The sequence below is a fragment of the Vipera berus genome (assembly GCF_964194415.1).
Source record: "Vipera berus genome assembly, chromosome: 1".
NCBI classification, from domain to species: domain Eukaryota; kingdom Metazoa; phylum Chordata; class Lepidosauria; order Squamata; family Viperidae; genus Vipera; species Vipera berus.
Window position 1 is genome coordinate 218988272 of NC_138202.1, and position 15858 is coordinate 219004129.

Consider the following 15858-nt stretch of genomic DNA (forward strand, 5'->3'; position numbering starts at 1 on the left):
AAAATAAGAGTACCTACAAAACTGAACAACAAACCTACGTGATATGAGGTCAAAACATTTTTTCTCTTCTGGATTTGTTTTCACTTGGCAAGTTAACAGATTGAGCTTTGCAGGAGGTCGGTTTGCCTAATTAAAGAAAAACAAAACAAAAAGGAAATCCCTTAGTAAAAGCATATAAAGAATAAAGACATTTTCTGTTACCATTGATTCTGAAAGGAAAAACCCTCCTGCAATTAAGCCCATCAAAGTTGTGCTTGCAGAAATTAATGAAATATACAGATAGCCAGTGTTTCTGAGTAATCTATCGTACGTTGTAATTACTGTTTTTAGGATGAGTTTGGGTCAACTTAAAATTTTACATTTTTGCTGTGATAAAAAAATAATCATCTTTCTACTCGGGTATTTTTCAAATGTGGCAAATTATTCTTCTAAGCAACTCATACTTACGTGATTTATATTTTTATGATTAAAAAATGGGCAACTAACTACTTATGGGAAGTTTTCCTGCTGTAAAACCTGACTAATGGAATTTAACTTACTGTACAGAGGAAACATCTGGTTTGCATCTGGTAATAAAATTAATGGTAGTCTGATAATAAAATTAATAGTGACCAATTAAAATAGAACATACTTCTATAAGAGACCTAATAGGTCTGAAAAGAAATGCAAGACTCCCTTATGTTTAAATACCACACATTACAATTAACATTTAGTTCTTATATTAATAATAGCAGATCAACAGAATTCAAGACGAATTATTTTGGTAACTGACAGAACAAAATTACATATAAAGCTTAACCATTAAAACAAGACAGAGCAATTACATAATATGCACAGCAAGAAAAAAACCCTTTTTTATGGCAACCATAGACCTCAAGCAGACATTAGTGGCATTCACGATCAAAGATAATTCTATTATTTAGAATATAGTTGTTATTGATGGGAAAAATGGAACAAAAATTATCTGGATGTATTATTTTCTCCTCCTGCTATATAAAGATCTTTTTGCATGCTACTGCAAGTAGGTGAATGAATTTAGTTCCAATCTCTGCTCTAAAAAAATGAATAAAAACCAGAAATCAAGTTAAAATGTGGCAACAGGAGACAAAACTCAACCAAGAAATACGATTTATTTATTTTAAAAGCCAATGAAGCAATTTTAGCAATGGTCAGTTTCCAGGGTTTTAAATTATGAGTATGATCTGAAGGGTCGTATTAAAACTGCAATCAATGGACTTAGTGCTTTACAAGCCTATTTCTAAATCAATGCAATGTTATGTCGGCACAGCAAATGGAAAAGTAAGTGGACATAAAAAAAACCCCACTTTTTTTTTTTGCATAGCTTTTGTTCCCTTTTTTTTTTCCTGAGAACACAATAATCCCTTTTGGTCCCTTACTGCATAAACCTATGTTTCCTGGAAATGATATTCTAATCAGAAAACATTCTTGACCTTAATCTTTAAAAAGATGGAATTTTTTTAATTGATAGAAGGAAGAAAAATAACCAGACCTATTTGTTTCCAAATTAAAAATGTTAGGAATTCATGTCACAGCTAGTAAAAACTTTATCCATTCCTTTTTCATTCTGAAAGGGAACGTACCTTACTAGGAAATATATCAAAATACTCCCACTCGTATTTAGCCAGATATCTATCTCTACAAGCAAACACAGCTGTTACTAGCTAACTTGGCATTTATTGAACAAACCAAAAATAGCTTGGGTTTGCACAATATCTGCCATAAAACACACCTACACCTCACTGGTTGCATTTTGTAGTATGCCAAGCCAGGTGAGCAAAGCATGGACTGCATGCAGCCTCAAGGGTCATCACTGATGACACAAACTGCCCCTCACACCTCTCGCAACGTACACTTGCCCTGCATCCACACAGTGCTTTCCCCTGGGATTACAGCTCTCTCTGCTGCCTCTAATCTTTTTTTTCCCCTACATTCCTACCCATCTTTTCTACCTGCTCCTTGCCTCCCCATCAGAGAGGCCCCTTGCCTCTCTGAATTTATCCTTTCCTCTGCTTTCCCACTTGACATTTCTGATGTTTCATTCTTCCAAATACTGTCTTTCTGCTTTTCCTCTCTAATCTCAATTTCCTTATTGTCTTCAGCCTGTTCTATCAGCATCTCTGATAGAAGCCTTGGTGGAGCAGTGGGCTAATGCCTCCTTAAGTAACACCAGCTGCCTGCAATTAGTGCAGGTTCGAGTCCCACCAGGCTCAAGGTTGACTCAGCCTTCCATCCTTCCGAGGTAGGTAAAATGAGGACCCAGATTGTTGGGGGCAATGAAGATGACTTTGTAATAATGCCGCTTGGGGGGGGGGGGCGAAAGCCCTAATAAGCAGGCATATACATAGAATGAAGGCTATTGCTAAGCACATTGGTTTGTGCTTTAAATTGTAAGCCGCCCTGAGTCTTCGGAGAAGGGCGGGATATAAATGGGATTAAAATAAAAAAAAAAAAATCTCTCTCCCCCCCCTCCAGTTTTTCTGCTTTTTCATTATCCTCATCACTCTTTTCTTTCCCTCTGTCTCTCCCTAACCCTAACCCTTCCCTATCCAGTCTCTACTTTCTCCTTCTTCTTTCCTTTCCTTTCCTTTAGTATCTACTGGAATGCTTTTGCTGAGATAAATACAGAGGATCTTTTGGGGCCTAAGAAAAGTCACATTCATCATAAAATAAAGATTTTATATCAGCTCGCTCTGGATTCTGGATCCTTTCGAGTATGGCAGCCCTTAAAACGATAGAAGCTGCCGTCTCTCTTCGAGCTGAAATCTAATAAAATCATATCATGGCTTTGCATGATGTAGGAACTCACGGATAATGAGCATCTATCCTTTCCCCTTTGTAAAAAAAAAAAAAAAGCAATTTGCCTGAATGTCGAAGTGAGTTTTATTCCAAATGTGTCAGGTTAATTAATTCAAAATAGAAGCTGTTCCAGATGAGGAAAGGCCTATCCCCTCTTTACAATCCAGCTCTTCCAAAAAAACAACACCACAAAATCAGAGGAAGCAAAAAAAGAAGCCCTTTCTCGGGAAGAGAACATAACAATGGGAGGTACCAGGATCACTGAAAACCAAATATGAAAAATCAGAAAGAAATAATATTGCACCAGATTGGTCCTTGTGATCTAAACTTGAAGAACCCAAGGTCTAATTTGATCGAAGCCTCAATCTCAGAACATCCGCAGAAATAATAAACAGAGGAGCTCCCCACACAGAATATACTCATTGGAGTAAGATTAGAGTACCTACAGCTGCCCTGATATTAAAGCAAAACATACAAGTTATAACACAGCAGAGTATCTTTGGCACTACTCTATGTTAAATAATTTCTGCAAGTGCTTGGAAAGAGTGTTCGGTTGTAACTTGGTTCCTTAAAAGCACAAACCAGCTTTTAAAACTGCTTCTTTGCTACATCTCACTAAGGCATGGTGTATTGTGAATATAATTTGTTGCATAACACACAATAGCTTTTTACATATTATGTAAGAGTTCAAGTGTTCTACCCAACATTGTTTAAAAGAGATAAAAAGGGTGTTTCAAATCTGTTAGGTTTAGTTTAAGGCATCCATTTTTGCTCTCCTAACCACCTTAATATACCAAAGAAAGCCCATATTCTTGGCCACACCCACTCTGATAGTATGCATTCCTCAGATAACAATTTTGCACATTTGCATACAAATTAAACCCTTGTTTAGAAGCCACAGGGACTAGTTTAGGGCATGGGTAGAATCAGCCAGTATGAAAGAAAAGAATTGTCAACTGTAATTTCTTCTTTCTGTAAATTACCATTGCAAGATACTAGTAAAAAATAAGGCATTTTAAAACTTCTAATACCCAGAGTAAAAGAAGGTGGGGAATTAAATTATGAAGTCAAGTATCAATTGATCACGTTGATTTGACTGATACCTATCCCAAAAGGAAAAGGAGTTATGACTAGTTACTGGAGAAAGAAAGCGGCAGCAGTATTGAAAACTGGAAATTGGATAGATATTTTTAATATTTCAATCGATTTTAAAATGAATTGCAAATATAAAATTGATTGAATCATTCCCCACAAAATACATTATTATTATGAAATTCTCATTTGGACAATAACTATTTAATTATTTTACCGGTAATTACTGTAATTAAAAGGGTACCTAAATGAGATCAGATACTCTCATGCTGACAAAATTAAGAAATATGACTGACATGCTTTTAATAACTAGTCTCCAAAGGATTCAGCCATAATTTTAACTTTCTTGGAGACTCAGTGATATAATCCATGGATAGAAAATAAAGTACAGTAAGGTACTTTTCTTTACAAATTGAATGTTAAATATAATTACATCTAAGAAAGCAATAACATACCCTACATGTTATTATAGAAGAATATTCCAATTGAAACACAAATACTTTGAAACACAGATCTACTACACAGAAGCTGTGTCGGGCTATAATCCATATCATTTTATCTGGAAGCAAGACCCACTGGATTTAAAAGAATTTGCGTTCCAAAGAGATGCATATAAGAATGCTATGAATGATTAAAAACTAGTTTAGTAGCAGCTTGGAAGAAAACAGTGGTTCACTTCAGATAAATTTCCAAATAAGGGCTTACAGGTGTAGAAAGGAAGTACAGTGTTGTGTGCTTTTGCCTGGGACTGTCTTTCTAATTTTCTATTTAGCGCTAATCTGCTGTCCATTTGAGCAATTTATGGCATTTTCCTCCAAAGCAGATTTTTTAACAATTGTTAAATAAGTAAATACAAACTCCCAAATGAAAAAGTCCATCAGCTATAAAATCAGATATTGGGGAATCATATTTTTTTCTAACAATGCTATTCAGTCGATTGCCTTTCTGGAAATAAAGGAACCAGGACCTAAATAAATAGCTCTTGTTCTCATTTCCTCACCCTGACTTTCTGATACCATAATAATAATATTCTATCTTTCCCATGATCATGTTTGAAAGATTGTTCAGCAGATTTCTCTTTAAGCCTTGGTCCTGGATATGTACAATGCACATGAACTAATGATTTAAAAAATGCAAGTCAAAAAAGATCAAAGATATTTTTATTTATCTGTACAGAATTAAGACTTCATTCTGTTGTACCCTCATAAGGCATGAAATATTTTTAGACTTCCTCATCAAGCATCGTAGGAAAACATGACCAAATTCTGTATCAATGGTATTGAATGCTTTAATCATATGTTCTGGAAAGAATCCAGGAAATATTAGGCATATAAAAATAATTGCAGATTAATGTGTATTTTTTTACATAAGCCATCATCTTTATACATATAATACTGTAAACAAATACTTACTGTACCATGGGAAATAGTTAGGAAACCATTTTTAACAATGCACTTTCTCTTCTGCCACACCTTCCTGATTCTGTTTTATTAAAAAATGAGACATAGTGATTGTCATTGTAAATTAATTTGAGTTGCTGAAGAAATCCCAAATTTTATTTTTAAATTCAAAATGCTGCAGCATTATTGTACATACCCATCACTCTTCTTATACAGGCTGCCATCTCTTTCAGTTCCATGCTCCTTATTTCCCTGAGGTTGGTGCAAACTGTACGTTGTACTTTGACGGAGTTGAGAATCCTATAAAAGGAATAGTGGCTAGAGTTTATTGTGGCTTGGGTAATTATTTTTATTTATTAAATATGCTTACCACCCATCTTTTTTCCTAATCTCATTATTCATATTTGAAGAAATATGAATGGCTAAGCTTGCTAAGTATGTATCGTGAACTATTCAAGTACCAGACAATATCAACATCACTTAAATACACCTAGGCCAGGGGTACGCAACCTTGGCTCTTTTATGACTCATGGACTTCAACTCCCAGAATTCCTGAGTCAGCATAGCTGAATCAGGAATTCTGGGAGTTGAAGTCCATGAGTCATAAAAGAGCCAAGGTTGCCTACCACTGACCTAGGCTGTTAATGTGGTAGGGAGACAATCCCACAGATTTGAAAATCCATCATATTTGCAATGCTAAAGCCTCTTTTACCCCAACCAGGCCCTCTCAGCCTCCAAACACTGGGACAGGGCATCCATAGCATCATTCAGGCGACTTGGAGTGGCGACATAAAGCTGAGTATCACCAACATATTTGTGATGCCATACCCCAAACCTTTAGGATGACCTTACCCAGTGGCCTCATAAACAGCAAGGGAGAAAGGACCGAGCTATGCAGCCAAACACAACGTAAGGGGTTCTGACTGGACCTCTCCTGTCCTACCAACACTAACTAGAACCAGCTCCAGAGGAAGGAAGAGAGCCAGCTCCAGAGGAAGGAAGAGAGCCAATACAAGACTGTACTGCCCACCCCCCCCAACTCTCAGACCCTGTACAAAAATGTACAATGGTATTCAACGGTGTCGAAATCTGCTATGATGTCAGAAGAGCAAGGATGCAGATACGACCCCATCCTCTTCCCACCCAAAGGTCATCTAAGAGTGCCACCAATGCCATCTCCATCCCTGTTCCTGCTCTGAACCCCAACTGAAAAGAGTCTAGATAATTCCCAAGCTACCCCAGAAAAAGTAAACTGAAGTCCCCCAAGACTGGGGGACTCCACCAAGACTGGGGAACTCCACCAACAACCGGGCCATGGATTCAGAGAGCTCCATCAGGAAGGTTCCTAGGCATCAGAGGGGCTGGTAGAGTTGCCACATTCCCTGCTGATTCCTACAGCCAAACGTAATAAATAAGGTCTTGCACCCAGTAATCTGTGGGGCAGTATCCCAACAAGAGGCCTCCCAAGAAATTAAAATGACCATCAATACTCCATGCTATTATGCAGGCTCAGTCCTCAGTGTTTGTTTGTCTTTTTGTCTTTGGGTGATATTTCTGAAATTCTGCTAATATAATATGAATATGATTTATGTTATTTTTGGCTACAGAAGTGCTAGTATAAAAAGAACTGAGACCACTAGTAGTAGCACGTCTAAACTTTCGACCTGTGTCCAACTGACCTGTGTTAAACAATTAAATATATAATCTCAAAAAATGCCAAACAGAAGAAATTATTGACATGCTGGTCTCTTTAAGGAAAAAAAAACAGTTTCTTGACAGTACGTTACAATCATGCAGAGTATTTTTTATAAAAAAAAAAATTTTAAAGGACTTACTCTCCTAGACTTCGGTCACAAAAGGCAAATGCATTTTAGGAAGAAAAGTAGATCAGTTGCAATGCAAAAAAACACTTGTAGTAGACAGCATAGCAGAAGACTACAGTAACAGGCTATTGTATACATACAGCTTTAAAAGCATACTTTCCTTTATTTGCTCAAGTTTCAAAGTTGTGTATCCCAAACTACCACTAAACAGATACTGCCGACCAGGTAGTCCTCAACTTACAAACATTTGTTTAGTAATGGTTCAAAGTTACAACTGCACTGAAAAAAGTGACTTACTCGCACTTGCAATTGTTGAAGCATCCCCATAGTCACCTGATCAGAATTTGGACACTTAGCAACCAGCATGTATATTTACAGTGGTTGTAGTGTCCTGGGGACATGTGATCACCATCGGCCTCCTTCCGAACTGTCTTTCAGCAAGCAAAGTCAAGGAGGGAAGCCAGATTCACTAAACAACTGCAGTGATTTGCTTAAGAAGCGTGGTTAAAATAAAAGTTGTAAAATCGGGCACAACTTACTTAATAGCAATTTGGTCCCAAACTGGTTGTAAGTCAAGGACTACCTGTACTAAAATCTTTACATTAAGTTTTAGCATACATGGGTGAGCATATGGTGAACAGCACTCAGAAGGAGCAGATAATAATGTACTAACAGCTAATTATTTTGTTTCCTACTCATAAAGTCTAGGTGATTCATCCCAATCTGAAAAGGCTAGAAGCCTTCGGGGGAGTCTTCCAACTAAAACTATAATCCAAAGAAGTAACCCAAACTTAGAGGGGTATTACTGTAAAATCAGCTAGAGCAGACATGTCAAACTCGCGACGTCACGTGACGTCGCGCAACGTATTAGGATAGTTTTGCCATTGCCAGCAATGGAGTGGGCGTGGCTTCCAGATGACGCATCCGGCCCGTGGGCCGGCAGCTTGACACCCCTGAGCTAGAGTGTCTATGAAGTTTTTGTGCATTTATAATTCTAATAGTCCCACTATTTTCCCCCTCTGATTCAGTAATATTGCCTCAAGCTAGACACAGTAATTATTTTCAACTGAGCAACATGTTGAAAAGTTTGACAGAGAGAGGTGAACTTGTCCAGAGATGGTTGTGGTGAAGGTTGCAAAGGGACTATCCATGGAGACTAATGTAGGGCCTGTATCTAATAGATGAGGTAGAATGTGCAGTCTTTTTCAGGCTGAGGTGACTTAGCTTCTGAGTAGAATGCCAGGATCTAAACTTCACCAAATGACTGGGATGAGTATTAAGTGGGTAAGGCCAGGACAAAAATTACATGTATTAGAATTTCTAATTTAATTAGCCAGTTAATGTGATTACTCACCATATATTTAATAATTTCCCATTGCTTTCACATATATAAAAATTATAGTTCTAAGATAAAATTCTGGGAGGAGTCTGGGAGCTAAAGATTATACACAAAACATGTCTAAGAATCCAGTGGCATCTTTGCAGAAAAAGGCAGAGTGATTTGACACTTTCATTGGAACCCTTTTGTCTTTGTTTGTTTACATGAACTTCGGGAGCAACGAAAGAAACAGTTTTAAAATCTTGCAATTCTGTATGACAGTGTCCCAGTTAAAAACAAGTCAGAAAGCCTTTGGGCACAAAAGGAATAAGCCATACAGAAATTTTCTAAGAAATCTGAGCAAAATCATGCTGAATCTAATGTAAAATATATTAATGTCGTACAATCAATAAATCAGTAAATGCTTCCATTAAACCTGAAAAGCACATTGTATCAATTTAAATGCTCACCTCCTTCTGATCAACCTGAAGTGCAGATTTTAAAATATCCCTAAGTTGAATTAATTGCTTTCTTTCTTCATCCTGCACTTGCTTTATCTGGAGTGGAGGAGACATAACAGTTCAAAATAAAATTGCCAATGCACATTTTGTACGGGTGTAGGGAAAACGCTTCTTGCCTTTAGAGAACAGAACAACTCAGAGACCAGGAACATACTCGCATCAGTAGTTGCTGTGAAGGCTTCACTACAAAATCAGCATAGTTCTCAGCATCAGTTGCTAAGAAACACAATGGGGCCAGGATTCTAATATTCTCATGTCTCGACTGTAGGCTGCCTCAAAGAATCTTATTAGACATCATGAAAAATAATATTGGACTGGGCACTTTTTCAGTCTGAGGAGGCAATTCCATCTCCCTTTTCCTGTCAGCAGTAATTCAGATTAACATTAATTTTACCTATTATATTGTCCTAAAAATGTATTTACCTGACCACTAAGAGTTGATACAACTTGATGGCATGTAATCAGCCAGTTATCACAATTAGGTTCTTCCTTATCAATGTTTGATTAAAAAGCAACAACAACCCAAGGCTAATAAGTACATGCTGAAGGGTTACAACAAGAGGACAAAATTCTGACTCTGTGGTCTGTGCTTTATCCTTATTATTGTTTTCATTATTAGTATTTAATCAATAATCAATATTTTAGTTGGATTAGAAAGATACTGGTATAAAAGACCTAGGTCCTTTCAGCATGATTAGATTTGAACAACTTCTAGAAGTTCAGCTAACACAATACAGACTACTCTTTTGCAGATCAACACCACTAACCTCTGGTAGATCATTACTAATCTCATCTCCAGACATTTATGACTCAGAAATGTATTTGCAAAATCATTTAAAGGTTTGGAGTTTTCTTAACACTTTTGTCTTCCCAGGGCAGTCTTCTTTATCTTTACATCCATATGGAAGAACACTAAACATATTCCTTGGTAATTAATAAAACAACTGAAATAACCAAACCCAAAAGACAATAAAAAAACTAAAGTGTGTACAACAAGGTTAATTTTTTAAAATATCTATAAGGGAATATATTCCTGAGGCAGCTTTTACCTTATAAATGACTGAATAAATAAGCGTATCTTCAGTTTTTTGGATTAGAATAATTCAGTACAGTGTTTCTCCATCTTATCAACTGAAAGATGCGTGGACTTCAACTCCCAGAATTCCCCTGCCAGCATGCATCTAAAAGTTGCTGAGGGTGACAAAACACTGGCTTAGAGGACCAGATGCACCTCTCTCAGGAAAGAGCTCTGCCATCTTCTATGCCAGGGATTTCTAACCAGTGGTACACATACCACCGGTGGTACATTGGAACCTGGCAGGTGGTACGTGACCGTCCTAGAGAAGTTTTTTTAATTTTTTATTTTATTTTAATCCCATTTATATCCCGCCCTTCTCTGAAGACTCAGGGCGGCTTACAATTTAAGCACAAACCAATGTGCTTAGCAATAGCCTTCATTCTATGTATATGCCTGCTTATTAGGCCCCCCCCAAGCGGCATTATTACAAAGTCAGCTTATTGCCCCCAACAATCTGGGTCCTCATTTTACCTACCTCAGAAGGATGGAAGGCTGAGTCAACCTTGAGCCTGGTGGGATGCAAACCTGCACTAATTGCAGGCAGCTGGTGTTACTTAAGGAGGCATTAGCCCACTGCTCCACCAAGTGGTAGCAGGGGAGGGGAATGAGCTGAAGTGGCGGCAGCACCACACAAGCCTGAGTGAGAGACGGCTGGAACTGCAGGGCTGTCAGGGTTCAGCATAAGAGCCAGGATCACCGCCGGGCTCCAGCTGATCCTGAAGCTTCTGCTGAGCCCCGCAGAATCGCTAATCAGCTGGAGCCTGGCACTGATCCTGGCGCTTAGAACAGTCACTAAGCTAACTGTTGTAAGTTGCACCACTTTTGCTGGTACTCTGATATCCTAAAATATCAGAGTACCAGCATTAGCCTAGCAAGGTGTCAAAAACTTGATGACTTCATACTTTATCGCTTTTTTCCTTTTTTGGGGGGTCATCAAGTTTTTGACACCTTGCTAGGCGACTGGTGGTACTCGGATATTGCCATATCCTAAAAATGGTACAATGGGTGAAAAGGTTGAAAAGCCTTGTTCTATGCTGCCACTGAGGTCCTATTCCTGGCCACCACACTGCAAGAGAATCCCATCAACAAGGACTCCCCATGCGATCTCAGTTCACATGTGGGGTACTATTGGGAAAGGTGATCTTTTAAGCACTTGGGTTCAATTCATCTGTCCTTTCCTATATTACCATGGCCATCCAATCACACCAAACTGCATGACTTACAGGAAAGCTAGGCAGGCAGAAAATCACATATCTGTTGATGTTTCACTTAATATGAAGACCAAGAGAAGAGGCAAATTTAAGAAAATTTAGACCTTCTGCTTCTCCCTTTTTTAACCTTTTCAATTCAGAAAATTTAAAAGTTGGTTTTTCTCTCCCCCCCAATATATAGCCCTTGTAAATGATTTACTTTCTTGTTTCCAAACTTTAAATAAACACAGCTATTGTTTTTGTTGGTTTGTTTTCAAATTTACAATGTTGTGTTTTATGAATTGATTGAGTTCATTCAGAAAGTCCAATTCAGAAGTTGAGAAAAGTCCAAAATACGATTAACTTTCAACTACTTACAGTGTGAAGATCTGTGGAGAGCTTTTCTATTGAGGGTTTGAGGCTTTCAACTGCTTTCAGGCCATCCTGAAAGAAGCTGTGGAAGAAAAATAAGTTTTTCAAAAGGAACTATAAAAGTTAATGTAAGGTTTCCAGAGCTCCGTAAAAGACATAAAAGATTGGCTAATTCAGAGCATTAGCTTTGTTTAACACACATTTATGCATTTTATGATGCTTAAGGGGTCCACTGCTGAAATTAGAAAATCTGTGAAAAGCCTTTAGCATATATACATACAATACTTTCTGAAATAAGAAATCTTTTAAAGGCATAAGATAGGCAAGAGTCAGAAAGCCCAGGATAAAAGCAATGGCTGAGTTCACACAAAACAATGAGTTTTAATCCTGGTTTGCTGAAAAGGAAAGTACTTTGGGATTTTTAATGGTATGTAATATACAAATGTTTTAAATAAACATATATATTAGAAATAGTCCACAACGGATCAGTTTATGCATCACACCTAGTCACAGACTAGGAGTTATATCACAGGAAGGCAGCTTTCTTTTCTCCCCATTTCTTTCTTTGGGGTTTGAGTCGGATTTAATCAACCTTATTTATTTCCAGGATACACTCGCTGGAGACAGAGCTATACTCAGTCTTTGTTGAGGTGCAGTTTGCAGTGCTAAGGTACTATCCAAAATTAGAATGCCTTCAAGGTAAATTGTGTTACTTGCATTATCGGCAGGGAAAAAAGGTATCAAACTTTTATCTCACATTCTCTAACTATACAGGTAGTCCTCGACTTACAACAACAGTTCATTTAGTGACCGTTCAAAGTTACAATGGCACTGAAGAAAGTGGCTTATAACCGTTTTTCGCACTTGCAACCACTGCAGCGTCCCTCACGGTCACGTGACCAAAATTCGGACGTTTGGCAACATATTTTTGACGGATGCAGTGTCTCCAGGGTCATGTCATCAACCTTTTGCAAACTGCTGACAAGCAAAGTCAACGGGGAAGCCAGATTCACTTAACATGCCTGTTACTAACTTAACAGCTGCAGTGGTTCACTTAACAGCTGTGGCAAGAAAAGTTGTAAAATGGGGCAAAATTCACTTAACAGTTGTCTCACTTAGCAACAGAAATTTTGGGCTCAGTTCTGGTCCTAAGTCGAGGGCTACCTGTGCTCCCTGCTTCCCGTGGAAGAAATTTCGGATCAGAAAAAACTGTGGAGATCGACTCTTCAAAAGGGATACCAGTAGACACACTGTTGTAGTAGTCATCAAAGTATTCATTCAAATACCCCTAAGACAGGTGTAGGCAACCTTGGCTCTTTTATGACTCGTGGACTTCAACTCCCAGAATTCCTGAGCCAGCATGGCTCAGCATGGAAACCTCTCTCTTTCCCCTCAGCATGGCTGGCTCAGGAATTCTGGGATTTGAAGTCCACGGATCATAAAAGAGCCAAGGTTGCCTACCTCTGCCCTAAGATATAAGAAACAAAGAAGCCTCTTCCAGTATCCGATTAGCACTATCTGTGCGCCACTCAGGAAAGCTTTATATCCATTCACTCACAGATTATGCCTTCAGCATATCTTGAAAGACAAGGACATTCTGCAAACACTTCATGGAGTGACGCTATTGTCCCTGTGTCACCTGCCAAGTGGAGGACATCATTCCCCATATCCTCTACTGCCCTATCTATCGGATCAGAGGAAAAAATATTGATGATAGAGAAACTTAAAAGGATCAAATGCAAAAGGACTGGATTATCTCTTGCAGACACAATTCTATTTATTAGCAGTCGGGTCTTTATTGTTGCTACACTCTTTCAAGCTCAGAAAAGAAATGTGTACGATCAAAATGACAGCACTGGGTAGCTAGTGTTCATTTCCTTCTATGTTGTACATCACTTTATGCAGGCGGTGTCTGTTTTTATTACTATTTGTTTTTTTTATGCCATGCTACATTTTTACGACCTGCAATCACAACAGTAAACTGATGCTTGCTCATTCCAACCCTCAAGGCTTGCTTAATTTTAATGATGTTACCTAAAGTTGGCAGTCAGCAGAATATTCTGGAAAGCAATATTGGTAGCATTTCTGCTGTAACTATGATTTACAAAGCTCAAGTGGCTGGATTCACACACTACATTAAAATAAAATAAACAAAATACAAATGGGTTTATTCAATAAACTATGGTTGGACAAACCATACTTCCACATTTCCCATCCATAATTTTCTATGAGGTGTTACAGGTAGTGCTCACTTAATGATCATTCATTCAGCAACTGTTCAAAGTTATGACCGCACTGATCATGTGATACTTACACCTGGTCCTCAAAAAAACAGCCATTGCAGTGCCCATGCAGCCACATAATCAAAACTGCCCTGCACCCCAGCACTTTGCACTCGGCACCCATCTCCCGTCCTCTATTCCACCATCCTGCCACCTCATGCCCTGTGCTTCCCTATCCCTACGACCCTCGTGTTCTTTCTCCAACTGCTGATCAGGGGCGCCTGGACTGGCCCGGCCCTGCACAAGGCAGCTGCTGGCCGCACAAGGCTGGGCTTCCAGAAGGGACAGCGGAGCACAGGGTAGGAGAAGTGCAGGTGGGGACAAAGGATGGGAAGGGCAGTGGAGCAAAGAACAGGAGGACGGGTGGCAGAGCGCAGGGCAGGCAAACAGGCAGAGATGGGGGGGGTAGAGCTGAAGCAGTGGCAAACATAGCAGGGCAGCAGAAGGATGAGATTCTTGCCTAATAACAGCACAATTCTGGCCTAAGGATCGCAAACAGAACTGCCAAAGCTGATATCGCAAAAGGAGCAGTCATGTGATGTTTCAGTTAACAACACTGCTTAGCAACAGAAACTCCAGTTCAAATTGTGGTCATTAAGTGAGGACTTCCTACTTGAGAAGAGAGTTTCAAAGGAGAAAGAGTACTAGACTCCTGATTGTTTAAGCATCTGATATTTTGAGATTAAAATTATTAAAATCTCCCAGCATGAGTAAGAAACATGATGTCCACACACACACACACACACACACACACACACACACACACCTCCTTTGGTTTTGACCAGTTTCTCTGCCCTTCTTAAAAGTTCACTGTCTTAAAAGTATAAAAGCCTTTAGCACCAATCTCTAGCATCAGAATTATCTACAGCAATATTTATGGATCCCACAATTTCCATGGATTGGCAGAGATAATCTCTGACGGCAAGTTTGCCCTTCTGATAGATGAGCATTTTCTGACTGGCTCTGACAAATATTTTGTAAGAGCATCTAGTACAGGTTGTCAAAATCCCAAATTTTTCCTGCTCTGAAAAAGTATTTCACAATATTATGGAATGCAAATTCCAAAGTATTAATCTGTATAGAAATTGCCAATGCTAAATTCTCAATCATGCAAGCAGATTAAACTATGTGTTTTGAATCACTATGACCCCAGTGAACTAATTTCCTTCTTTGAAACAACACTGGCTTAGCCCTATTTTTAACAAGAAAATTGTTTTTCTGCTATAGTGCCCAAAGATGGGATGATGAACATCAGAATTCTGCAGTTTCTCCTTGCTTATTTTAGCCAAGTGAATGAGGTTCCAATCCCTCTCCCAGTTAGTAATCCGACAAATTCTATAACTTATGGTATAGAAATGCTCTATAAAACATGAAATATTTTGAGCTTAAAATGCACCGTGGACTCTTTGGAGCTTAGAACATTTCCAGAGTGCTCGGAACACTTCTGGCAAAGTTGGAACAACTTATCTTTAAATGCGAAGGATCTGTTTTGAATTAAGGGACATTTCCTGCTTGAACTATTTCAAACTTTGAAAGTTTTGGCACTCTCCTAATAGCAGCCTGCTTCACTTTTTTTAATGTCAAGATTTATGTCTAAGTAGCCAGATGGAAATTAAGGATGAAATATTAGTATATGCCATAATATTATCTCAGTCTATGCCTCATTTAATTGGAAATAATAAATCCTTAAAACAACAGTCAACCCTTTAAATCTCTGTGATTGAGAGAATACCTGTGAAAGGTGGAATAGTTGAGGTGTGCAGATTCTTTTTTAAATATCAGTGATGCAATCTGCCATGCAAACTAATAAGAACAGTGTTTTCAGACAGCACATTGTTATCATGATGAAAAACCTACTTGCACTGCGCGTGGAAATACTTGATTAGATTTTGAAGCAAGTCAACTCCTTTCTTAATCTTGATTTCATTGACTTTCAGCAGATACTGTTGATAAAGCAGAGGAAAA

At 38.4% G+C, this 15858-nt stretch overlaps 1 protein-coding gene across 3 annotated transcripts in view; it reads right to left on the reverse strand.

Moving 5' to 3' along the window:
* The window catches only part of ASAP2 (ArfGAP with SH3 domain, ankyrin repeat and PH domain 2), a 93715-nt gene that overhangs the window by 31669 nt on the left and 46188 nt on the right, over positions 1-15858 (reverse strand). For all 3 annotated transcript variants that reach the window (XM_081329640.1, XM_081329638.1, XM_081329639.1), the window contains exons 7-12: positions 15751-15836; positions 11618-11693; positions 8921-9007; positions 5506-5609; positions 5322-5391; positions 39-126 (exon numbers count right to left, since the gene is read on the reverse strand). In XM_081329640.1, the coding sequence (XP_081185766.1) occupies positions 39-126; positions 5322-5391; positions 5506-5609; positions 8921-9007; positions 11618-11693; positions 15751-15836 (511 nt within the window). The remainder of the gene's footprint in view (positions 1-38; positions 127-5321; positions 5392-5505; positions 5610-8920; positions 9008-11617; positions 11694-15750; positions 15837-15858) is intronic.